This window comes from Ciconia boyciana, chromosome 10 (assembly GCF_034638445.1).
Source record: "Ciconia boyciana chromosome 10, ASM3463844v1, whole genome shotgun sequence".
Classification (NCBI taxonomy): domain Eukaryota; kingdom Metazoa; phylum Chordata; class Aves; order Ciconiiformes; family Ciconiidae; genus Ciconia; species Ciconia boyciana.
Window position 1 is genome coordinate 35425610 of NC_132943.1, and position 27168 is coordinate 35452777.

Here is a 27168-nt window from a genome sequence, read left to right on the forward strand (position 1 = left end):
GCTGTAGGAAGCCACTGCACGTGTCGTTTCCACGTTCTACGGCCAAACTCCTCGAAGGCCTGCCCTTTTGCCTTCTAACTGCTGTTCACTACAGCAGAAGCGGGACGGTGAGCGGGTGCCCGGGGAAGCTGCTGGCTCCACACCCCTCAGCCGGGCAGCAGGAGCCTGGCTCCCCAGGGCCGCCATGGCTGCCACCATGGCGGGCCCCAGCCCTCTGCCCAGGCTCGGGCCCCACAGCACGAATCGGAACGATGTTTTTTAACGTTTTTTTAGTCTCCTAAAGACCAACAACCTCCTCCCTCCTCTGAACTTTTGCTAGATCATTGCCCTGGCTTCCGTCTCTCCGATACCTGCCCCGCGCGTTTCGCACCACCTGAAACACAACTGTGTGGAGACACCGGGGGGGCCGGTATCCGCTGTGGGTTTTCAAGCCCTGGGTACAGAGCCGCAGCCCCGCTCCGGGCGGGCAGCCGGGCGCAGAGGCCGAGGGCCCGCCTGACGCACAGGAAGGCCGCTGCCGGCGGGGCCGGGGCCGGGGGCGGGCGCGGCATAAAAGGCGCGGCGGCGGCGGGCGGCAGCAGGCAGGCGGGCGGGCGGGCAGGCAGCTGCCGGCAGCAGGGCTCGGCCGGGACCCGCTGGCGCAGGCAAGTGGGGCGCCCCGGGGGAAGGGGGGACCGGGCCGGGGTACCCCGCCGGCGGGCTGGAGCGGGGGCGGCCGGGCCGTCCTGCGGCTCTTGCAGAGGACAGGCGCTGGGAAAGGCGAGCGGTCCTCTGCCTGAGGGACGGGAGAAAACTCCCGTAGCGTTGAGTACGGCTAGGTGGAGGCTCAGCGGCAAAACCAGCGGCGTTTAAGCCAGCGCCGGGCCGCCAAGCAGCCGCGCTCTCGGTATCGCGATTGCCTGCATCTTAACGCTGGCGGTGGCATGTCACCCGCTTCTGCCAGCCGCCTTAGGGGCGAGCCAGAACAGCCCGCAGCCGCCTGGGCTTTGTAGCTGGGGTGCGACCCCTTCCGCGCCAAGGGACGGCGGATGCCAGGGTGCCTTGCGCCGAGCACGCTACAAAAATCCCGCTTACAAACCCTACCCGTGTGCCTTGCAAGCCTTCGGGCATGTGGGCATCCCTGCGCGCTACGTAGAAGGCCTACGGGGGTTATCACCTGCACAAAATCTTGCCTTTTTTTTTTTTCCTTTAGATAATAATATTAAGCTTTTGTACTAGTCATCTTAGGATATCATAATCACCAGAATTCACCAGAAATTGCTATAAAAATTCCCACTGAAAGTGAGCAGGCTTACAAATCTTCATTCTTTTTCTGAACGTGAATTATTAATATATCATTATTTGTATGATTATCATTATCAGTATCTCAAGAAATAAGGTCTGTGATTCTTCAGCAAGTATAGCGTAACCGATGGTTATGCTATATTTACTTATCAGTTATAACTATACTATCAGTATAGCTATACAATACTTCAGTAAGTACAGTATAACTACCAGTATAGCAACAAAACCAGGGAAACATGCTATACATTACTCCTTCTGGGCAATTTAAAGAAACAAAGTAAACTTTCGGGCACTATTTTTTCCTCTGCTGAATGGAAGTACTAAAGAGGAGGGAAATGTCACTGGGCACATTTCCACTGACGTTCTACCGTGTCCCTCGTACCACACACAGAATCATCCCATCCAGCCTTTGCTAAGGAGAAACTAAAACCTGTCACTTTTACTTTTGCATGAGTAAGTACTGAGGACTCTGTTACACCTTGATACTTCATATTTTTCTTCCCTCTGGCTTAAGAAAATGCAAAATGAAAGACCACAACATTGAAAATATGATGTATTCTCTACTTCAAAAGGTTGACATTCTGAAAGTATGATTCAGAATTGAAAATAGAAAAGCTGTATATAAAAAGGTCAACTTTCTGTAAAAATGTCAATTTTGATGAAATCTCATCTTTTTTTCAGGAAAAATTTCTCTCAAAAATGTTCAAACAGATGTAATATGTTGGCCTACTGCAGCACAATCTTTAGTCCATGAGTGGATTTTGTGTAGTTTGTTAACACGAACAAACATCCTAACAAAAGGGAAGACGACCTCTAGCATGGGATCAGGGCGTGAGCAGAGCCCGCTCGAGGACCCAGATCCCAGGGCACCGGCCCTAGGGCATCACTCTTCTCTGCTCATCCACGATGGCCTGTTCTCAGCCCTACCGCTGACTTTTTATCTGCATGCAGCACCTAGAATTACAGCCTGGCATAGCCTGCCCTGAGGCAATGCTTTATCTTTAGCCTTTCCTGCACTGAAAAAAATCACAAGGAAAATGGTGTTTTCACCAGTGGGATTAATGAAGATGTGGTGCCACCCTAGCATGCAGGTATCAGAAAGGTAATGTTCTCCGAAGTGGAGAGAGAGTTGCTCAGGCTGAGGTGTCTATGTGGAGAGCCTGCTCACCCAAAACAATCTCTTTAGTCCATGGAGAGGAGCAGGTATTAAGTCAGCCCACCTAAAATCTGGAACAACCAAGCTTCTAACTTCAGCATCTCAGTAAACAGCCAAAACTTACTTGGGATAGTTTTTTCAGTAAGGATTCCAGAGCCTGTCATTGGGTGATGGCACTCTTGCTTGTCTTACGGTTTTCGTATGACTTTACGCTTCCCAGGGTTTTTTTTTTTCTTTCTGTAACATCAGGTCTCAGAATTCTGTGGCAATTAAAAATGGAAAAGATGTACTAGATAAACAGTTTAGGTTGTAAAGCAAACACTACTCTCCAAACAGAAGATGTGGGGCTCTAAGAACAGCACAATAATATACAACCATTACGGCTTTAGGAAAAATTTGAGTGGTATGAATTCACTAAAAAGAGAGCAAATTCATTGCTTTCTACTGCTCTTTCATAAGAATAGTTTTACCTGGATTTGAAGAGTATAATCCTAAGCTACTTCTCTTGATGAGAGATGCTGTGTCAATCTCCCTGCTTTATAAGCATCATACAGTACCCCAAAACATTTGCATTAAGGAAGGAAATTGGCAGAGATGCCCATTCAGGTGTAAGAGCCAGAACTTCTTTTAATGGTCTTGTTCACTTTTCTCCCTCTTCCCTTTAACTGGCTAACTTTAGTCAAGTACCATCTGTTTTGAAAGAAAGAATAAACAGGAAGATTAAAGTATATAATAAGAACTACAATGAAAATAAGTGATTCATGCACTTTGGATTATTAATTCATATTCACCTTTCAATGGTAAACATGTTTAAATTTTTCTTTTGCAGTATGTCCCAATGGAGTCAAGTTCAACAACTGGAAATAAAGTTTTTGGAGCAGGTAGACCAGTTCTATGATGATAACTTCCCCATGGAAATCCGGCACCTACTAGCACAATGGATAGAAAGCCAAGATTGGTAGGATTAAATTTATTCCCTCTTGTATTATTTCAGTCATGAACAATTCTTTTGTTATCTGGCAGATTTTAGGGTGCTCATTTGTGAACTGTGCAGGCATCTGTACTCCAGGAATAATATTCCACTAGTTATGGATTTAGCCTGTTGAACGGTCAAAGTTTAAATTTAAAGGAATGTCTGGAGGTGAGGTTTCATTTCAACTTATTCCTAAACAAAATCCAATAAAAATGGTCTAGCAAATTAACGGTATTGTAGATTTTTTCATAAAAACAAATAATGCAAATTAGTTTTCAATGGAAATGTTATACATTTACCTCTTGCACCATAAAGTTATTCACTTCTCCAAAACTGCACTTAAAGCTGGATATATAATTTTGGGGAACAAGCCAGCTATTTGCAGGAACTGTTCTCTAGAAGGTGAATTTATGCACAAATTTGGATCTAATTCACTGGATAGTTATCTTAAGAAAATTCAGAACTAAATGCCAAAAAAAAGTTTATATTAGTCGTACCAGAAAGAGACATTTCAATTTTTCAAGCTAAAGCCACAAGACTGTTAGAGGACTATTGCAAAAAAAAAAAAAAAAATTCCACTAAGGAATATAATCTTTCCTTACAGTTTATAGCTCAGTGTTTATGGGGCTGTATGAGCGTGGGAAACATTAAAATCTCCTTTTTGCCAGATTTAGCAGGCGTATCTCAAACAGGCATCTGCCATTTGGGGGGCAAGGAGAGAGAATATCCCAAGGACAAGGATACCATGCAGTCCAAAGTCTATCTTCCTCTATTTTGCTCGCTAATGTTGTTGCCCTTCATGTACCAAGCTGTTCCATAAACAGCAGAACCGATAAAGCCTGTTTTTGTGTGTGTTTGTGTCCTTTGTCCCCTACATACCCTTCACCAGTAGCTTCAGAGTCTTCCTGTATCCCCAAATAGTTTGGCCAGGCGAAGGCTCATCTGGTGCCTGGTGTGAAGATATATATCTGCTGACTGACCATCTGGCTGTTGCCTCCTGGAGCAAGTTATTACTGCCATTTTCCTCAGTGGAGGCACTAATTTGGATTCCTCTCTTCTACCAACCTGCCAGTTTTCTGTGAAATTTGTAAGAACGTACTATCTTTTGGACTTTGAGCCCACTGTCAACTTTGTCTGAAACTGGGCAGCAAATTCAGAAATTATATCTGTGTGACTGACAGAGTGAGAGGGACAGTATGCATAAGCCTCATTCCCTCTGGGAAGTGGGCTAAAAATATTTAAATATTCACTGGACCAGAGACTAGAAAACCTTGGTTGTCTCCTCTCTGGCTGACGCCATACCCTGTGCTAAGAACATGCTCACCCTGTCTTTATAGCTGCATATCTCCATGAATATAAATAAAAGGTTCATAAAATCAATTATTCACAAACCTCTAACTATATGCAAGTCATCATATATTTAAAGCCTTTTCTTGCTGCCTAAATTTCTGAATGGATTATAATTTTCTGTACAGATAGATTGACACTTCTTACAACATTTTAAACGTGTGGTTCTCATTCATTGATTCTTTAGGGAGGCTGCGTCCAACAATGAAGCAATGGCAACGATCCTTTTACAGAATTTGCTAATACAAGTGGATGAACAGCTGGACCGGGTTTCACAGGAGAAGAATCTTCTCTTGATACACAACCTGAAAAGAATCAGGAAGCTGCTGCAGGTAGGTCGTTACTTCAGATGACAAGTTGCATACTCTTGCTGGTTTCTAAAGGTAGTGCCCAACCTCTGTCGAACGCAGTTTGTTCCTGTGCACAGCTCAGAGCTGTCCTGATCACTATAGACTCCAGGCAGCTATGGGAAGACCAAGCCTTCAGCAAGATAATTCAAAATAATAATTCCACTGTCTGTTACTTTGTGGAACAATAAGTCACATTTTAACACCTGCTGCTCAGATACAAGTGCTGTGCCTTCTTAGCTCTGTGTGTATCTGTGTTTCACTGAGCTCTTAAAAATAAGACTGTATAGTGCTTATGGATGTTCATGTTTATTACAAATGCAATTACCAACTTTCAGACACATACAAATATTTAACCATGGACTAAAAATGCATATTTGGGGCTTAAAGCAGCACCCTGAAAAAGGAACCCCTGTAAATCATTAGCATGTTTGCTATTTTATGCTTAGCTGGGATTATTTGTTATGAATGGCTTAAAGGATTTTCCATTAGGCTTCTGCAAAATTATATTTATTTTGATTGGCTGAATGTTTCTCTAATAATTGTTTATCTAAGGCAAGGTTTCTCAGAGTTCCACTTCATTAGTCACCTACTTCCTGACATCTATATGTCTTCTGCATAAAACAGATATGCATCTGAGTTTAATGAAAGTTTGGGGGTTTTTCTCTTCTTTGATGGTGTTTTCCATAAGTACTTAAATGACAATTCTATTGCTCGCAAAACATTTTCTTTATTCTTAATATATATATACGCACACTGGTCTGGAAAATCTTAGGGTGACCTTGCCAATTATTTTGTTCTCTTTATGGCTGCATGTCTTCCTATTCTTTGTCCCTAATGGTGGCCTCTTAAAAATGTGACAATATTTCCATTGCTACCACTTTTTCTTCCAGTGTTATGCAAGCAGTTTCATGTAACTTAACTAAAGTTGCTTTTTGTTTCTTTTCTAGTTTGTGTAGCAGCACTATCCATAATTTCAGTACTGCTCAAACAACAAATTTACTTAACTGCTTTTGGAGTTAACTGCAGAAAGGTTAATCCTGTTATTTCTATCATGGTCTTGGCACACTTGACCACAGCAGGGCCAAGACAGAGCTGTATCGCCTTAGTAGAGATATTCTGCCACAGTAGCATACACATGGAAAGAGCATTTCAGGGCACTGAAACAAGCACTTGCGTTGGTGTATTCCTGGCTTAAAAGATTGTGCATTTATGATTCTACCATCACAAATGTGCACATGCAGAAGGACCGGTATATATTTACATACAGGCTCTACAAAATTAAAGTCTCTCACTGTTCTTTCTTCTCTTCACACCATTTATTTCATTCTAAAATTTTTACCAAAACTTTAAGTGGCAGCTCTGCATGCTCTGGGAAATTGGCATACAGAGACAAGTAATCGGGCCTTGGACACACACACACACGAGTTTACATAACAGCCAGTGTGAAAATGGCCAGAATGAAAACCATTTCCTTCAAGTCCTGGTGTGTTTGGAAATTATATTATGATGTGCTTCCCAAAGAGCACAAAGCAAGGGAGACTTATTCCAGAAAAGCAAGAGAAGGGGGGTTTTAAGTGACTTCTCATTAAGTGGTTTCTCAGGTGGCAAGGATATGAGTCATGATTCCAGAACAAGCCAAAATACTCAGGCATCCCCATCACAACCGCACAGCTAGGTTACAGTCACCATATACTAGTTACAGCAGCAGAGCCAGCACCAGAGCTCGTCTTTTCCTTCTCTAGATAAAGCAACAGTAAAGGTCCATGGGGAGTAGCCTAACCCATCGTCTCACTTAATTGCTGGCTCTGAAAAGAAATGCCACACAAGTTGTGACGTGCACCAACTTGTTTTCTCTATCACCCTCTAGCACTATAAGGCCCTGACTTAGCCAGCTTTCTCAAGCAGCAAGGTCTCTCTGCTCCCTTGGGTTGCAAAGGTCTGTAGGTTTGCAGTCTAAAGCATTATGAACTTCTTGATGACGTGTGTGACACTGGAATTATACCGCTTATTAAAAAGGATCTCAGTCTTGACCTTTGCAGTAAAATGTTTCCATCTGAGCAAAAAAAACAACAGCTCTCTCCATCACTAATAATGTTGGCCTTTCTCCATTATATCAAGACAGCAGATAACCTGTATTTAGAAAAAGCTACTCGTTCAGTTTCAAAATACACATGCGAACCACCACATACTGAACGCCACTTTCACTATTAGAGCTTTCCCTGATTTCTTATCACCTTTAGCACTATCACCCACAGTCTACTTTGATTTCCAAAATAATATCTATAGGCTGGAGTAGGACCAGACTCTTGCAAGGGTTTTTTTATATTATTATTATTTTGGATAAGGCAAATAACTTAAACTATGTCTTAAGAAATCTGTGACACAGGTATTTTGGATTTTTGCGTAAAATACTATGTTACAACTTCTAATTTTTAGAATATCGGTGATAAATGCATTTTCAGCCAAAGCATGGGCTGCATGTTCTATAGAGCTGCACAGGCAGTCTCCTGAGTTTCAGCTGTTAAAATTATTTCTTTATTGGTTAGGTAAGTACGTTAGGGAAAAAAATGCTATAGTAGTTGTAATCAGCTGACATCCTCTCCTTTTTATTAACTGTCAAGTATTATTAATGGACTATGAACTGTACACAACACATAGGATGGACAGGATCCATACTGCTGTAATGTCCTTAAATTTGAGTATGCAAATTATGTAATTATGGGTCTAATTTTTTTTAATGCATCACTGATTGTATTTTATTGCTGAATGTATGAGAAGCTTGGAACTGGGCATTTGGCTCCCCACCCACAGCTGGATGCACTTGCAGATAGCTAACTCTTGCAATTTGAGCTAGTTTGAGTTTCACAAGACAACACCAGAAAAAGGTGACGGATGTACACAGTACAGTGCCATGGTCCCTTTTGTCCCAACATACCACCCTGAGAAAGGGAGACTGGGAGGGTATGCTATAAAATGAGTGAGGTTTTTCACCAACTTTGATGGAGGAAAGACTGGGTTCCTAAATAGGAGAGGAAGCTGCATTTGTAAACATCTTTTCATTTCTGGTGACTCTGTGAACAGTGTTGGTTTGACTTTTCTCTGAAGGTTAGTTACCGTGAGCCCACCTTTATCTCTGCTTTGCTCTCTAGCGCAAGCACTTCTTTGAAATTTCACAGCTCACTCCTCTTCCTTCCCCTCTATACCACACACACGGACGTACAGACAAACGTACAGCGTGCGCACACACACACACACAAAGCTGTTCAACCTCAATACATGATCTGAGTGCAATATTTGTTCAGTATTTTTGAGCCAAATTGTGTTAAATATTAAGTACTACTTGTCAAACTAGATTATGCTGGAAACCAGCATTTATCACTGAGTGCACAGGGTAGTATGTTGAGCTATGGTACAGGTTCCTAAATACTATGACAATAGCAATAGTAAAATAACTAGAGAACACACAAAAGCCATTCAAAAGCAATCTGTAGTTCTTGACAAAAGGTAAAATGAGGAACTAATGTTCAATTAGAAATACAACTAGATCGTTAATAAAGAGCAGCCTTAGAAGAGGAAGCAACGCACACTTTACAAATGACTTGTGCAGCTGTTTGCTGGACAGCAAAGGATGCATTAGGATCAAGATTCCTGGTGCTGTTACTGAATCTAGAGAGAATTATGGCTATGAGTTGCCAGCACCACAGCCAAGCACACCCCACCTGAAAGATCTCTCTGGGATTCATTTTTGTTATAAAACGGAGAAAATGTTCTATTCTGAGCTTCACCTGAAATGTCTTTACGTAAACATCTTAGTTGCCCCATGAAAATAACGATGGAAGTAGTGGAAGAAGTGAGAACTTGCCTGCCTTATACTTGCAATACAAAGCTTTGGGCAATCTCAGGCGTTGTGAAGGGCAAGGAGTAGATGTCGTAGCAGGAAGATGGGTCTGCCTGGCACCCTTGCTTTTAGGCCACAGGGACCATCCCTGTTCTCTCACCACTAGAGAAATAACTATGGAATGTGGCATTTCTGCTCAGACTGCTGACATTTCCAAAGTTATCTTGAGGCAAAAAGAAACATTGACCAGGAAACGTGCAATTTGACAAAGTTATAAGCACTTGAAAAAGTGCTGAGAAACAGCTAAGCAGGTGAGGTTACTGCTAGCTGTCAGTAATTTGCTTCGCTATTTCTTGCTTTCATTGAAACATCGCTTCTTAACATTAATCTGGTATAAGTGCACATATTATATTAAAATCAGGGTCAGCGTTTTAGCTTAAAATCCTTCATGTTTACTTCTTACATTATTATTACTTCTCTAGTCAGTACATTAGATTTGTTTTTATAGCAGAGCAGCCTTTTGTTGCTGTGCTCTTCGATGGGAGACGGTACAGCACAGTCACTTGCTAAGCTTAAATTCTCTGTCCACCTCCCTGCAGAACTTCTGCTCCCCCCTGCAGCGGTTCTGGAAAGGGATGAGGAGAGAAAATGTTTGGAGGCAGAGGGGGAAAGGGGGGAGAAACTATGTCTGTGGTTCTTTCTCCTGCTTGAAACCTAGATGGAGAAAAGCAAAGCAGATTAGTCACAAGGAGATGGTTTGTGCTGTTGCCATGACGACAGACCAGAAAGGGCAGACGGTAAGCTCCGAAGAGCTGCCTCGCACTTCTAGGAACCAAATTGCAGATGCAACAGGCTACACGACCTTAGCCCATGAACAATTACATCTTACTTTTCAGAAGGAATGTTTTTAAACGACAGCGTGCCTGTCCCTGATGTAAGCTCCTGCGCAGCACGTGAGCAGATTTAGTACACAAAGATGACCGGTGAAATGCAGAGACACTCGAGTCAGACAGGCGCTCTCCGTGTTCCTGGCTCACGTGCCAAAATCTTTGGTTAGGGGAGAGCAGCCGGGCTGCAGCGCACCGGGGAGCCGAGGCAGGGGAAGCTGCGAGCAGCCTGGGAATCGGAGGTGGCCACCCACGCCCCAGCGTCCCACCGCTCCGTTCAGGAACGGTACTGGCGGGCGATTGCCTGCGGGTCTGTGAGTAGTGCCGTGATGTTCACCTTGGGGATGTTCCTCCCCCCCAACTCCAAGCTGGAAATTTGGAGCTCTCGGCAGGTACCTGCTAGACGAGGTGTAGTTCCATGGGACACAGCCCGGCCCGTGCATGGGCTCGGGTGAGCTCCCAGGAACCGAAGAGCCGCTGGCTGTGCTGCGCACAGTGATGGGTGTGCAACAGCTACATCAGGAAAAAGCAGAAATTCCCAGAATCGTCCTACTCGTAATTGAAGCTCTCATTTATGCTCTAGTCTTAAGACAACTTTTGAAAGCAATCTTTTCCCATTAATGGCAACATGCATCTGTGTCACATCACTGTTTATGGTACTCAGGGGAAAATCTGATTACATAAATCTTCCTTTATAAAAGTGAAATAACAGATTTCAGGAATAGGAAGAAGGGCTACTCTGCTCATTTACCATTGAAGCCTGAGTTAATAAGTATACTGTGTGCTCTGGGGAACATTTTGCTGTAAATGATGTATATTCATGATATTCATTTAATACTCATGGCAGATTCTCAGGTATCGGTGAACTTTACCCACTCACCAGCCCTGCTAGAGCCTAAAGTGAAGGGAGAGCAGGCAGTGGGGATTCTGCCTGAACAAGCAGGTCTCTGTGCACACCACGAACATCTTGGGGTGTGCTTACAAAGGGAGAGAACAGGCAGAATCGCCGGATTTGCCAATTCACACCAACCAATTATATCGAAACGAGCTTTTGGAAGCAGTATGGTTATACTATGAAGTTGGGAAAGAATACTTTAGTTATATTTCTTCCTCCTACACAGCCCTACTTTTTTTTATGGAAAGACCTGGAATAGCATCTGAAAGTATCTTCTGTCAGCCTAATCGACATATATTAACATCACGGCGCTTCGTTCTATTTAAAATTCACCATTTCTACGTAGTGCAAACAAATAGCATCATACTTCACATGGTGCTACTTACAACAGTAACACAGTAGTGCGTCCCTGATTCTGTTTCAGGTTTTTGGTTATACTGCACAGCCTGTTTCCATCTGTAACGGGAACTGAACAACTTTGTGCTTCTCCAGATAGAACTAAAGTGAACATATAAAGGTTTTTATTTTAGTTCAGGTGACTGTTTATGCGAGTCACTGCACCAGAGAGGTACACGCATGAGTGATCCTAAGATTATTTATTTCAGTGCATCAAAGAAAATGGAGAAAATAGCACTAGATCTGAAATAGGACATTCCAGTTGGTGCTTAACAAATATTTCTAATAAGCACTGTGCTGAGAAACAGTTGCAAGGAATGGAAACATAGCCATTGATCTTTAAGTGCAATTTCCTGTTAAAACTTACAACAGGGTGAGAATGGAACAAAATAGAGAAAGTTTCTAATATACCACAGAAGATCCACTTTAAAATGTTATTTACATGTATTTTGTGCTCATGTAACCTGCCAGATCAACAAAGCAACAAATTATAGTAGCAAATGTGTTTCAAACCAACATGTCCTGCTGTGTAATACAATTCAGATTGGTTTTTCATATTAGCATCTTGCCCCCGAGTGAGTTTTCCAGTTCAACCATTAAAGTTGTTTACAAAAAAATTTTGCTTACAAATGGGGAACCCTGCATAGAAGTCTGTATGCTAAAGCAGCTAGCTGTCTGCTGTTAGTGATCACTGGCTGGTGACTGCACATCAGCTAAATAAAGACTTTTAAAAATGCTTGACACAAGACCAAAAAAAAAGTTACTTATTAGAAGTAAAATATTTTTGAGTTCCTATTTATTATTTGGAGAATGTAACTAACAATTTATAAACATTTCAGTTTTGTTTTGTAGAAGGAATAAAAGAGCCTACAAAAAGAAGTAAAAAAACCAAGCAAACAAACTAAACAACCTCTTGTGAGCTTTGTTCATTCTGGAGTATTAAGGGCCCAGTTGCAGCCAAACATCTGCCTGAGAGATTAGTTAACAATACTCAGGTCTTTGTGTACAGAAGATGCAGGGGGGGAAAAAAAAAAAGAAAAAAAAAATCAGTTCTCTCTCTCCTCCACTGTTTTACCCTTTTCAGAGGGAACACTGTGCTTTTATTTATTCTGAAATAAATCTCATTTAAATAAGAAGCATGGCTACATTATTCATCTCCCGTAGCAGCACAGCTCTGCTGGCTGATGATGAGATCTACAGCCATGTATTTTCTGTAGCTGTATCTCACCCTACCTGCTTAGAAATCTGCTCTTCCTATAGACCGTTCCTTGACTAGTTTTAGCGTCTGTTGGGAGGGACTCAGCAGTGGGATCTGGGGGATGGAAAAAAAGATCTCTCGTCACAGCTTATTCACTGTGCTTTTATAGCTTTGCCTATTGCAATTTGGTTGCACATGCCCTAAAAAAAAAGTACGATCTTTTGGAAGTTATGCGTTATACAATACGAGAAAAGCAGAACTACAGCATTGCAGACTGTTAGTCCTATGTACTAGGACTTCCCACACATCATAGGAGTTGTCTAAAACAATGAGGTTGCCTCTAAGTTCTCTCATGTATTTTGAGAGGGGAAGGGGAAATCTAAAAATAAAAGTCTAACAAGAGCAGTTTAAATAGATAGCGTCACAGGTACTTCCTCTTAAAGACCTAGATAAAACAGAGCCATCTTTCTATCAGAAAAAGATTTTTTGGTAAGAATACTGCCTGTTTAAATACAGCCTTTCGAAAAACTCCCAAGCACTTTAGCTATATCAGGGTACCACAAGGACCGACTCTTTCTTTGTATGCTAGTACTGTCTTCATTAGACTTTCTGCCTGGATGCATAAACAAAGGTAGAAAACAAATCAAGGCAAAATGTTGTTTGTCATATTTAAAGATGAAAACGGGAAACAAGTGTGTATGGTTATGCCTTCCCGCCCACACATTTCTTTGAGATACACAACTATACCAAAGTTTTTCTTTCGAAAATAGAATGATAGATAAAAGGCTTTTTCTCCATTTTTTAATTACATGAAAGATGAGATATCTGCTTATCTAGAAAGATTCTGAGTATCAGACAGTCAAATAAGCATATCACGAGTGAGCAACAGAGAAGGAAATGTATTTTTGCTTGACTTTGTAATCCTGCTTCCTATCTCTCTATATCCCACCTCCCTTCCATCAGCTTCTTTAAATATTCATTCAACTTCAACAAATACATCAACAGTCATAGCAGTTAATGGTTCCACACCTCCAGTAAAGCTCTTATTCTTATTGCATACAATTAAAAGGCTCAAGCAGGGTTTTTCTAGCTGAACTAAGAAAAAAATACAGCTGATCTTTTTGATCGTTTAAAAAAAAAAAAAGAGAAAAGCAGGGAAAAAACAACCAAATTTTGAAGCGCTTTTTCAGAATTAAAAAGCACTAAAACCTACTTAAGTCCTTTTTAGGTCACCTTGAAAACCAGGAGATAACCAGTGAACCCCTGACTGACTTTCTAAAGGTTGCACAGCACATCCTTCTACATTACAAGTAGAGACCAACAGTCATTAATACCTAATCCTCTACTTCAATCACTGAAAACAGACTCAGGATACTCAAGTAGTGCATATACAGTATTCATTTATAGATGCATGCAGTATATAGAGACCTTTGACACATGAAAAGAAAGTTGGCCAATATTACTGTGGTTGGGAGTGATCCACTTTGTGATGGAGCTGCCCACAGGAAAATAAGCTAAATTTTGGAAAAATTAAAAAAAAGGGAAGAAAAGAAGAGTAAGAGAATAAATCTCTGGTCTAGACTTCTTCATTCATCTCAGGAAAAGCACTACATTTCAGATACTAACATTGATATTGTTTGGTGTTCTCTTTAAAAGCACATGTATTTTAAAGTGTCATAATATGTATTTTAAAGTTTCTCCATGATCTTACAACTTACAGAATCAAATCTTGCATTTCCCCAGCCACTGTTTCGTACATCTGAACATATCCCAAATAGTTCAAGCTGTTTTCAAATTTGGCTAAAGGGTCTAAACTCTGCAGACTATAATGTATAAATTGTTTTTGCAGAAATGCCTCTTTGTTTTTCTTCATGATCTAGTAAGATACTATCACAACAGATGTCTCTTGAGTAGAGATAGTGCATGCTCTGCGGTGGTAGGAGGGTTTTCTCCTGAGGAAATGTCATCAGCATTCAGAGAAAATTTTCACCTGTTCAGAACGAAAGTTTAATTTCCTCCATTTGCTTAAATTTAGCATCATGCTGGTAGTTATTGAGAAGAAGCCAGTCCAAATAAGATCATTTGTTGTTTGTTGTAAATCATGATATGGAAGACCTCATCAAAACGGAAGAGAGGAGAAAGAAAATTTCTAGGAACAACAGAATTACAGTAATATTGGCAGATAAGACTAATGTTTCCATTTGAAACTTCAGAGGAAAAGTGAATCCTCATTTTCTCTGTTAGTATTAATCAAAAGACAATTATAAGTTTTCTCTATACATATCTAAACTTAGTAATATAATTTTGCATAACTACAGAATCCACACCATTCCTCCTTTCCTGGCTGCCAATGCTCATGTCATGCTAAGTTAGGATTCCTCCATCTCAAGCCTTTTTTTGGTTAAATTTCCTTTACTTTCCAACTTGTACTACTCTTCCAATGATAGAAAATAATTTTCAATTAGTCATTCAGAAGCCGAGGTCACCTTGAGCAAATTCTGCCTTCAACCAAAGACAAAATGAAAGTGCAGAACAGCAAGAGTTGGCAGTAGACGGGTAATAAGGGAATACCGAGTGGCGCGTTCTGAAGTGTAACTACTTCGGAGAAGTATAAAACAAGGGGAGAAAAAATTTGGTGTTATTATTTTGACAGAGTCAAACACATTGGTTATTGCGACTTTTAGTAATTATTGGTATTTAATAAGTTACAATTATTAAGATATTTAATGTTACAACTTATTTATTATTTATCAACTTACTATTGTGGAGTTGCAATCCATCTGCTAGATTACTGCGAAAGAGGCTATCCATATAGCATGTGTTGTACAAATACAGGCGTTCTAGGAGAGAGAGCTCAAGACCGACAGCAGGCGATGCCCGCTCAGGCTGTGGCACACGGCTGAGCTCCGTGCCAGCTGTCCAGCCTTCGGAGCATCTGTCTATCACAAAGGCAAGGCCGGTTCCCAGCCTTCGATCGCAAGCGTTGGTACCGCAGATCCACCACCCTTCCAGCTTTTGCCTGAGGGGCTGCTGCTCCGGGAGGGCCGGTGGCAGTTCTCTGCCGACCGGCTTGGCCTCCGCTCAGACTGAATCGAGCACCAGACAGGCACAAGTACGGGAATCACTACGGGCGCAGCTCATTACTAGAGCTCGAACAGGTAGAGAAGAAAGAAAAACAAAAGTGAATTTCCACTTTGCCTCTTGATTCAGATGGTTTTCTCTTAATGAAACAAAGAAAAGGAGAGAGAGTCTTTTTAAAGTTTTGCATATGAATGGTATCTAGAAATGCTAGGAAAGTCCCTAATAACTGGCATTTTTTGTGGGGGATTTTAAAACATCCCACTGTCAGAAAATTTTTTTGAAGCGCCTCTTCTACATAAATGCATTTTCCAGCTCCAAGAAAGGATTTTTATTTCTTCTTGACTTTGTTAAATAGCTTTTGTTTGACTCCTTCTTGTCACAGGGCAAAGACAGAAGGCAACCATCAACCCTTAGAGCGCTCGAATTCTGTTGGGCAGTGGTAAGCCGGGACTAAACACTCCTCAAGCTTTGTAGCTCCAGATAGCCTGCAGATACCAACGCGCGGTATGGTCCCCATATACTAGCCATCTCTGTGGAAGGTGGGACCCTGCTTTACCAGCAAAAAAATAACAGCAACAAGCAGGAGCCAACAGACATTAACTGAGGAGTTAATATGCACATCAGTGGATTTACACCAGTCAGTTTTCTGTCCATAGCTTTCATCCCAAGACTTAGTCAAAACAGGACTTTTTTTCCTCTAATCAAGGTGCAGGTAGATGAGACAGGCTTAGTAACACAAGTGACTGCAGCTGAAACAAGGCAGGCCTGTTCTCCCCTCTCCCAGCCAACCTCTCCTGACTTCACGTGCGCTAGTCCTTAATAATAAACTCGTCCTTTGCTGAGCAGTTTCAGTCCACTGAGGAGCAGAAAACCCATTCAGCAAAAAAGCGCGAGTGGTTTCCATCCCAGTTAGCAGTCCGGATTGGCTCGGTAAGGAGTCAGACAGGCACTGGACTGGCACGAGACAAGGGCTGGCACCGCGCAGCCCGGAGCACAACCATTCTTTGCAGCAATTAATTTGCTCCGGCTCTTGCTGTTGGACCCTGCCTTTACCTGACTTCCACGTGAAGCTCCACTCCACTCTTCATCTTCTGCAGGAAGATCATAGCCATTTCCCACGTTCCTGTAGTCCCTTCCCAAAGTTACATCCTGATGCTACACAGAGACAGCTTGGGAATATGCTCAGTCCAGATATATTCCTGGACCTGACGTTCAGTTGTGCTGAAGGAAGCGTGCAGCGAGAATGTAGTTACTATCCTTATAGCCCAGAAGCTGGCAGGGAGAAACGAGTAACAGCAGATCTTTGGCATTGTCGTTTGACACAGATGTATCCTTAGCAGTGTATCCTTAACGTTAAATCCCCCCTCACTGCCCAGCAAGGAGCAGGCAGGGAGGGAGTGCTTAGTGTTTCATCTGAGACATAGTGTGTCCTGGGGAAGTATTACTCACCACTTCTTTTTTCCAGAGAAACTCCTAAAAATCACAGCCTAGTCCGTAACTCCCGTTCCTCAGGGTAATGGATGCAGACGATTGCTGGAGTAAAGCACCGCCCTGAACTGCTTTTAAGAGATCAAAGGAGGCACAGCACTGGGACTACTTTGGGTGTGCACTGGTTGCACTGTGGGGCATGTACTTTATTTGTCCTGAGAAGACTTCAGAAACCCTAGAAACAGTAGAAAGCTTAGTTTCATTGCTAGCAATGCCATGACAGTCAAAGCTTCCTAGAGGGGAACAGTTTGTACATCAGTTATTTAGTTTTAAGAGTCCTATGTCTTTCACCTTAGTCTCTACCTGGAACCACAGTATAACCAACAGCACCAACAGCATGGTATTTAATACCAAGCAGCTCGAAACAAGTCTCCATGATTAAAATTACCATTTTTAATATAATATTTCTTTGCCTTGTAATTGACGTCAAAACATACTCAGATTACTTAGGTTGAAATCTAAGTAATCTGAAAGACTTCTTCATAGTATGTTTTGACTTCATGTTTGACTTCATAATACATTTCATTCATTTGACTTCATAATATGTTTTGACTTCATGTTTTGACTTATTTTTTCATGCAAAAGCACCCAGGAAATGATTCGGTTTTGTCTGTCTAGTAAAAAGTGTTAGGAATATATGTTCGCTGTCATAGTAGTAGTTGGCATATAGAAGCAGTGTGTTCACATTTCTATCAGATGTGTTCACACCCTTGTTTCTAACATAACAATTGGTATGAGATATCAAAGGAAAATACAGCATCAGTTTACATATGTATAAACTTATTGTGCCACATTCAGAGAAAGCAAGAATAAATGAAGTTCTGAGTAGCAGCAAAATACGATGAGAATAAAAACTAATCAGAAAGAGGGGAACATAGAACAAGTCCAGAACTGGAAACCGTATAGGAAAAGAAAGGAACTGGATTAATTATAATGAACGGCTGAAAACTGTATGAGCACTGAATAAAGAGCATCTGAATGAATGATACGTGAATACTGATTAAAAGGCATGAAGGATATGAGAAACACTGAACGAATACATCACCATGAAAGAAGCTGCTTGAGAGTCCTCAATCATTCCAATTTGATAAATACAGCACAAACCAATATTAGTTCAAATTGTGCCCAGTCCTTAGTCATGCATCAGCTATTCTGCACCTTATTTCTGGTGGTGTAAAAATATAGACTTTATTTGGTTCTTTGGCTTGGGACAAGAGTTGCTTCTTCCTTCATCTTCAGCACATTATTTGGTGAAGGAGAAAAATTGTCCATAGACATTAAAATCTAAATCTTCTGCTTTTCTGCTTGCATCATTACCATATTGATATGCTTACAATTTTTTGTTGGCAGAAGTGCTACATGCTAACAGCAACATCCTACTGAAAATGGAAGACATGATAAAATCATGCACAGAATAGGCTGACAGGAAAGCCCTTTCAAAACAGCTGTGTTAGCAGTGGAGCAATTTGATCTTCAAATGATGTACATCTCAGAGTTGTATCTTTATAATCTCTGTAGAACATTGTTAAGAATATTTTATGACAATGGCACTAACTGATGCTGCACTGCAAGGCTGAACCAGCACTAACAAAGGACGAGAACAGTAGGGAAGTCTTTTCCATCCACACCAAGCTGGAGCTCATAGACACTGAAGCACATTGTTTGTGATTTCCAAAGGGACACGCTGAATTCTGAAGTTTTAAAAGTTGTATTTACTTGTGCTTGCAGGGTAAATATCATGGTAATCCCATGCATATAGCAGTGATCATCTCTAACTGTCTAAGAGAAGAAAGAAGAATATTGGCTGCAGCTAGCATGCCTGTACAGGTAATGAATTACATTTCATTAATCTGCTCCATGTTAATCTGCTCACATGCTTTTAGGACCAAATCCTGTCCTCTCATTCTGCTAGAGTGATTTGTGTGCACTAGGGATTGCCAAATGTTGCCATTTAAACTCATGTTTGTGCTTCATTAGTGGCTCTACTGCTGCAAACATCGCTGTAAGTGACTTCTATGTCACAGCTAATCTTCAAAGACTTTAATCTGTGGGAAAGGCTTTAAAGAGATTATTCTTTGCAAAACAGATGTGTATATTTTAAATTATGCAATGCATTAATTCATATTAATTATGCAATGCAAAAGACATTCCATCTGATATGTTGCAAAGGCATTGATAGTTTTTATGTTGTTTGAAGAAAGAAACTTTAAAATTACATATAAAACATATTTTGGGGAGATTGTTACATGGTTAAAGCCCAGATAGAATTTTTAAGTCAAATGTGTTCTTTTTAATCACCTGTGGATGTAATACATATTCTTATATGAGTATTGTGGCATGGGTCTTTTTCAGTAATCTAATAATCTATGTTTCAGTTTCTTTAACTTACTCGATGTTTAATGTTTGCAGCATACCCACACCCTTTCACCTTTTGGATTTCTAAGGTAAAGCAGCATGTTCTTCAAATCTGTGGAACTAAACAGATTTCTCTGTTTACACCAGTCTCCAGCTGGTTGAAGACCAGCTTCTGAAATCCCTCTCTATGCTAGAACTTGCAGTACAGTTACTATCACTCGTTATTATTACTCATCCACCCGTTATCTCTTCAATGTGTTCCAGGGGCCGCTAGAAAAGTCTCTGCAGAACTCCGTGGTTTCAGAACGACAAAGAAATGTAGAACACAAAGTGTCAGCCATCAAGAACAGCGCTCAGGTATTTTTTTTTGTCCTGTTTGCCGTTTACGCAGCCATGATTTTCATACAGACATACCTGAACTATCTTTAAGCTGGGTAGCACAAATACTTTTGATAACAAGCTGCACCAGCCATCTTCCATTATGCTGAGGAGCTCAGCCCAGACTAACTACTCGGGACATACCTGGATCCTCAGATTTTTACAGCTGCTCTGGGTTCAGTGTGAGAGCTACCTATTTTAAAGCTATCACACTCATCTCTATGCAAGTTACAGGCAGACCACTGAGTGCAGTGAGAACATACCTCCTGTCTCTAAAAAGGTGCAAGGTTCAGTAAATGTATTTCTGCAACTTCACCTCTTTTAGTTGGGTCAGCAGTAGCTAGCCTTCGTGACCTCTGAGTCACGTACCAAGATCTTTGTAAAGTTGAAGGCTATGTGATGTAATTACATGTGTTGGAGACGCGAGTGGAGAAGAACGCTGGGAGCTGATGGTCACAATTCTCCAGGAGTTTCCCATACCATTGCAGGGCAGAACTGGGCTGAGCCAAACCTGTAGCTATGTCCCATAGAGACCTTGAAAGCTCAGTCAGAGAATACCTGCCCGTTCAGTTCAAGGCAGGATAAGGATTCAGATTACCTACAGCCTTTTTGCTATCCCAGCCCCACATTCAGCTTTGCAGCAGTCTCAGTGTAGGAGTTATATTTGAAATACTTGTCCATATGCCGTTCAAAAGCAACACTTCTGGTAGACTAGAAAGAGGTCCTAGTAGCATTCTCTCGTCAGTGTCTCCCTACGTGGGGAAGAAGGGTTAGAGAGATGAAACCCTTAAAAGGATAAAGCTAGCTTTAGAAGAATGTGATACTAGATCTCTATCTATGTGTAAAGTTATAAGATAAGAGTTGCAGAGCAAAAGCAGACAAAGCTGCAACCCAGCAGCCTACCATGCTGCTCCTTCTGCCTCTGTGGGGAAGCACAGCCATCCCTGAAAGACCAGTGAAAATGAGAACGATTTCTAGATACAAGTTTTTTTTAAGTAGGTAATTAAGTTGAACACAGAAATCAGCCAGCCCCTTGTGTATGTAATTTCATACCTTACGGATCTAATTTAAAAGTTTAGTCTCCAAAATAAAGAGGAAACCAAAATAGCTAATTCTGTGTGTCCTAATTTAGCAAATGAGGTTTTGTATTTTCACAAACACTTAACGCGCACATCTCAGGGAACTAAAAAGGATTGTTTATGAGTTGTTGGCAGAATCAAGACTTCCTATAAACAGCACAGAAACAGACCTTCGAAGTAAAACAGATTATTTCCTACAGTTTTATTTTCCTTCTTTTGATGTGTCTTTTTTGGATTATCATTGTTTGGTTACTAGAAAACACCTTCTAAACTTTTTGCAGCACACATGGAAACAAACCCTTGCAAAAAGCCAGAGGAGCAAAAATGTTTCATTTCTTTACCCAAATTCTTAAGTAATTCTCTAAATAAAATCTCTGAGCTCTGCTCCTGTCTCTGGCTCCACCTTTCTTGGTTTTGCACACCCCATTCCAATTTCCATTGAAGTCAATGCAAAATTATCCATTTGCCCTGCTTTAAAGTTCCAAGAAGCGAGTACGTTATTGGCATAATAATTTCAATTTAGTGCAGGCTAAGTGTAATCATTCCTACTTTCCACTATGTCATTGAACTAGTAAACAAGAAGTGGTTAAGCTATATCAACTACTGTTTGACTGTGGGAGAGAGGATAGTAGCTGTCTGTCTGAACAGGTAAATAAATCTGTAGTTATACATGTGCATTCATAATTCAATCGTCTTTTTTAAAGTTTACAAGATAGTAAACCAGAGTTCCCAGAACTCCTTAGGGATTTTCAAATGGTAGGAAAGGAAAATACTACATTATGCATTTGTCCATTACAAAACAAATTCCTTTCTGTGCCACTGTGAACACCCAAATAATTTTACTTTCTTTTCCCCGGGAAAGATGACTGACCAAGATGTCAAATACTTGGAAGACTTGCAAGAGGAATTTGACTTCAGGTATAAAACAATACAAAGCTTAGGTAAGAGTTTTTATAATAATTTTTAGACTCTCTAGAAAATGACTGATTCCGCAGCTAGACCCCAGCATCAGGTTTTTTGTGCGTTACCCAGATAATATATGTAAACATAAAACGGATTTTTAGTTTATATAAAGTTGTAGTCTTGGAACATAATGACTCTTTTAGGGTTAAGAAGGTCAAGAGGATCTTGTCGAACAAGCATAGCTATTTTCTATAGATAAGCTGCATAATGGCATGAAAAGTAGTAGTTTTCTTAATTTAAATAACCTATTTTTCAATTTCCTCACCTTTGACAAGGCCCTTCCTTGGCAGGATGTGGAAAAGCTTCTTATTTCCCAGAGTAGAGTTGTGCAAAACTGATTTTTTAGCCTCTAACTTGGCTTTGTGTTCTCTTTTGACCACAGTGGTGATAGCCAGCTGGTAAGCACTCTGAATGCATGTTTGACCAGCCTGTGTTGGTTGAGATCTGCACGTGACAACAGTCCTTGCATGATCTCTTTCAGAAAAGAAACTGAGGTCCACTTGTGTCTGCTCGGATATCTTCATATTATCTCCCTTTGAACATGCAAAGATATTGGGCTTGAAATGTCCGAGTTCTTAAACGTGTCAATCCTATATGTTTAAGGCTGGATATGGCCAGGCAATTGGAAGAGATCAAGTTGCCATGGTTTAATGAGTTGCTAGTCATCAGGCCAATCATAATTATTGACCATGCAGATGATTGAAGCCTGCCCCACTTGCAAAATAAAACATGCTTACATAAATGACTTTCAGGGCTTAAAATGTCACTGTGTCAACAAATGCTCTACACCAGCACAGCCAGCTTGCAGTACCTTAGAATGTGCGTGAGCAATTGCTGTGGCTGAGCTGATAAGCAGTTACTTGTCTTCCTCTGTTGAAACATCTACCCTAATGTAATGGGAAGATGTCAATCCAGAGCTTAGCAGAGACACAGTTGGCACCAATTTCTTTTTTGAAGGTAGCATGAAAGATGCAAGAAGAGCGAAAGGTGGGGGAGGGTGATGGCGGGGGAAGAGCTGCATATGAAAGAGCATGGGGCAAGCTTGGGGAAGCTTGAAACTAATGCATGATCCAGAGAAGGAAAAATGTTACGGAGAGGGGGAAATACCCAGTGATCAGTACTCTTGGCTGCTGAAATCCCCACGGCAATGAACACTTTATCTCAGTTTCAAATGCCTAACCTCCATTCTCTCATTCAGACATGTAATTCACATCAAGTCCAAAGAGCTTTAGTCTAACTGCTGACACCACGAGCATCTTTCAGTAGCGCACAGATCATTGATCCAAGCTAGATGTACATAATACACACGAGTATGCACACGAATAAGAAATTTATAGATTTCTAGGTATCACTGGTATGTTTTTTATCTTTTCTTGTTCCACATGCACATCTAAAGAGTGGAGTCATAAGACCTTATCTTAAACTTGTACTAAAGTTAGTGCATTCAAATGAAATACACTATTACATAATCTACTGATATCTGCAGTTTATTTTTTCAATAGTTCATGCTGCAGTCTGGTCACGGTTTTTTCCTCTCCCCTTATAAACACGCGCACGCACCCACACATGCATTTATACTGATTTTTTTCATCCCCCTGCAGAGCAGAGTGACAAAAACAGCACCCTCATTAAACAGGAAATGTTGGCGTTGCAGGCAATGCTCAATACTTTAGACTACAAGAGAAAGGTTAGTGACATGTTTTGTCATTTGTGGTTCGTTTGCTTTCTCCCCTTATTCCCACATTGAATACTCAAATGCGTATATGTGCCTTTTTAAATTCTCCTAACAGAAGAACAGACAAATAACAGGAGTTACAAATACACAAAAGGTTTTGGGTGGGTGTGGGTGATTTTGACTAGCAGTTAAGAAATTGGCAATTAAGTAACGGCTCAATCAAGGATATGGTTCTGCACACCTTAGAAGGGAGGTGAGCGCATCACTTCACAGGACCTCTTATGTACTGTGCTAAATGGATAAGTTAGTTGGCAATATATGCCTTTTAAAGTAAGCAGAAAGTATTCAAAGTAAATGTGATCTAATAATTGCAAAAAACAAAACAAAACAAAAACAACAAAGAAACCCCAACTCACCAATGGTACCTTGCTCTGTTCAGTGACCGCGACTTGCAAATATGACAAATATTCCCCTGACCACTTCTTTGCTGGTACAGAAAACAGTACATTTAGGCAATTTCTTTGAGTCCATGTGCCTCTTACGGATAAAACAAGCAAGCAAAAAAACAGTGCACTGGATATGATACAAACCAAAAGGCGGACTTTTTGACCTGACAGTACTTGTAAATGTCAACTCCTTGGAGGTGTTATGCCCACAAAGAATGCAACAATCCTCCTTCCCACCCCCCAAAATAGAAGTTTTACTGAGGAAGAGTTCGTAGAGATTCCAGATTAATTTCAAGTAGAATGGGTGATGAATCCAGTCACCTCTGAATTAAAGAGACTAAAGCTGTAGGGGCTAAATACGGTTACTTTCAAAGTAATTGAAAGAAATGTAATCAGCACTTTTATGATAATTGCTGAATTTTGTGGCTGTTCCCTGTGGTCAGTTTGTGACACCTTTCCTATATTACAGGAAGTACTCAGTAAAATAGGGCGTGTGATTCATGAAATCGATATGCTTATGAGCAACATGCTGACTGAAGAGCTGCTAGACTGGAAGAGACGGCAGCAGATTGCCTGCATTGGGGGTCCTCTCCATGGTGGGCTTGATCAGCTCCAGAACTGGTAAACTTGCCTTGAGCTTGTGTTTCCACTGAAAACCACAGGAAGTCTGCTGCACATGAAGTGATCTTTCCTTTACATCTGTTACCTTGCAACAGCAGCAAATTCATTAGCAGCTAAGCAAGTAAATAACAAAAATACTATTTGTTTTGGTGGACAACATTTGCTATTCAGAATTGCTATTCATTACAGTGAACTGCTGAGCCTGAGCCATGGCAGTCAGTCATTTTTTGGTTTAACAGTTGTTCCAGATACATGATACATACCCTCTCGGGAGTTTTGCTTGAGTAAGAACCGTGCTGACTGAGTTTGTCACTGAGGACAGTGGGAGTTGTGTCTAGGCAGGAGCTGGGTAGACACTTTATGCTTTGACTCACTAGGTACATCACTCCTCCAGACTTCAAACTACACAGGAATTGAATGGCAGGACTCTCTGTGATGGTAACTCTAAAGGTGATTGCAAATTAAAAAAAAATTCATTATATTTAAAAAGATAATGCAGCCAGAGAATGTCAATGTCCTGGTCATTTCTCTCCCATCAAACTTCTCTTCTGGAGAAGGTGAAGTAAAGAGTAAGAAGAAAAAAGGAAGGAAAACAACCAAGGACCTTTTTAGGTTTGAAAAAAAGTATTTTTTGCCTTTTTTGTGTAGGTTTTTTTTCCCACTGAAGTATTTTTTCCAATGAAGATGTTAAAAATAGCTAAAGATGTGATTTTATACACATGTACCCTATTAAACTGTTAGCAAGTGTGTTTGGATTTGATTTTCCTTATTGTTTTTGCATTTCTGAGAAATGCACTTCTTCGGTCTTTGTAACTTTTTCATTTTATATAAATATTATCCTTTTAAAGAGTACATTTTGCAAAACCACTAAGCTGTAGGAAAGAAATAAAATTGGCACAAGTGCCCTGCACGTAGAACATCAGAACTGTGTATATATTTCTTCTAAGTTATCACAGACAGCATTGCATTGCTGTTGATGAGGCCTGTTGCGAAAATATTTATCTTTGAAAATAAAGTAGGAAATTTTGCCTGATGTACTTATATTCTCCTGTAAACAAAAGATGAATGGACAGGAGTTTGGATAAAGCTAGAAAGCAGCAATTCGTACTGACTCTGATTTCCCTCAGCAAGAACTTCAGTAGCCATTATGTTCTAAGCAGCCGTTTACACAAAAGATTGCAAACTAACCTTTTGTCTTGCTGTAGTTTTACACTGTTGGCAGAAAGTCTTTTTCAAGTTCGAAGGCAACTAGAAAAACTGGATGAACTGTTGACCAGACTGACTTACGATGGGGACCCCATCCCACTGCAAAGACCTCAGCTGCTGGAAAAAGTCAACTTTCTGCTCTACAATCTTTTCCGGAAGTGCGTAAGCCATCGTTAATGTACATAACTTTACCTGAACGGACACAAATTTATTGGCAACAATACGACCATATTGTTAAGAGGAAAGAAAAAAAAAATTTAAAAAGGTTGAGTCTCTGGGGTTCTTAAAGACCAAGTTTCCAATATAAAAAGTATGTACAGCTGTCACCAAAATTCCTAGGAGCTGGAGGTGCCAGGCAGCTTCTCGTGTGTAGTAGTTAAGGGTTTGTGGTCAAGTTCTGACTCTAGGTGAACACACAAAATCCACTTATTTCAGTAGGAGTCATGTACATACTGCTGAGAAAAGGCTGGGGGTTTTGAGGTTTCTTTGTTTGTTTCTTTGTTTGGTGCTTTGTTGCTTGTTTTTTTTTAAAGTAAAGTGGCAGGTGCTAATTTGTTCCTTGTCTTTCCTCTTCCCCACCAAGACATTCTATTAATATATAAAATATTATCATCATTCCTCTTGCCTGTACTGGCTATATGAGAGATATACCACAAGTGACTATCTGAAAGCAAAACGTGGTCAATTGTTTTTTTTATAAAAGACGAAAAAAGATAAAATGTTTGTTTAACTTCGTTGGAGCCAGGCTCAGCGTATTTTCGTATTCTGTTTTATGGTTCTGATAAAAGTCTTGGTCTTCCAGACTTTTATCAGCCTGGTATTTTAGGACTATGGAATTTGTTTTGTTTTGATTTTTTATGTATTCCAAATATCTGTTTCTTATGGGAACAATTCAACTGTAAGTTAGACCATTGGATCATTTTGAGAACTGAGTGTTCAAATACATACCTCCCACTTCAGCATCTGTAGAGAAATAAATCTCTAAGAGGTAACAGCAATTTTTTTCCCTAATACAGCTGTTTGTTTATGCATATTCCTAACAACCTATTTCACTTCTTTTCACACAGTTCATTCGTGGTTGAAAGGCAGCCCTGCATGCCAACACATCCCCAGAGGCCAATGGTTCTGAAAACGTTAATACAGTTCACTGTTAAGTTAAGGTAAAGAAAGGAAACCTGATATAAATTCCTTCATGTGTGTACTGCATTTTATCTTAGAAGACTGTTTCAGTGTCTAGAAAGCAAAGCAGACCAACTTGCGTTAGAGATCCTTTTGACTCCAGGGAGAGTTTTCTGGAATGGGGAGATAAAGGCCACAGAATCTGTCACTTGTAATAAGTGGCAATAAAAAGTAAATCAGTGTGAGGCAGATTGTGGCAGATTGAGGCCAAAATCAGCACTTTCAGGATTCTGTATGCATTGAATTCTTGTTTTAATGACTTTGCAAACTGAGTAAATAATGATCCACATCATACAAGCCAAGATCAGAATACTCAGAGCCACTTTTGCATGTAGGAAAGAGAACCTTCTGCACGTTGGGGGACTCTGGTGAA

General features: G+C 40.7%; 1 protein-coding gene across 2 annotated transcripts in view; it reads left to right on the top strand.

Annotated features, from left to right (window-relative positions):
• The first annotated feature begins 601 nt into the window (after positions 1 to 601).
• STAT4 (signal transducer and activator of transcription 4) overlaps positions 602 to 27168 on the top strand; it is a 41590-nt gene continuing 15023 nt past the window's right edge. The window contains exons 1-10 of one of the 2 annotated variants that reach the window (XM_072873888.1): positions 602 to 644; positions 3270 to 3398; positions 4948 to 5092; positions 18622 to 18720; positions 19513 to 19605; positions 21568 to 21646; positions 23270 to 23355; positions 24259 to 24410; positions 25616 to 25774; positions 26684 to 26776. In XM_072873888.1, coding sequence (XP_072729989.1) covers positions 3271 to 3398; positions 4948 to 5092; positions 18622 to 18720; positions 19513 to 19605; positions 21568 to 21646; positions 23270 to 23355; positions 24259 to 24410; positions 25616 to 25774; positions 26684 to 26776 — 1034 coding nt within the window. In that variant the 5' untranslated portion in view covers positions 602 to 644; position 3270. Of the gene's footprint in view, positions 645 to 2352; positions 2387 to 3269; positions 3399 to 4947; positions 5093 to 18621; positions 18721 to 19512; positions 19606 to 21567; positions 21647 to 23269; positions 23356 to 24258; positions 24411 to 25615; positions 25775 to 26683; positions 26777 to 27168 lie in introns of those variants that run through there. The other variant, XM_072873887.1, reaches the window with a different exon arrangement.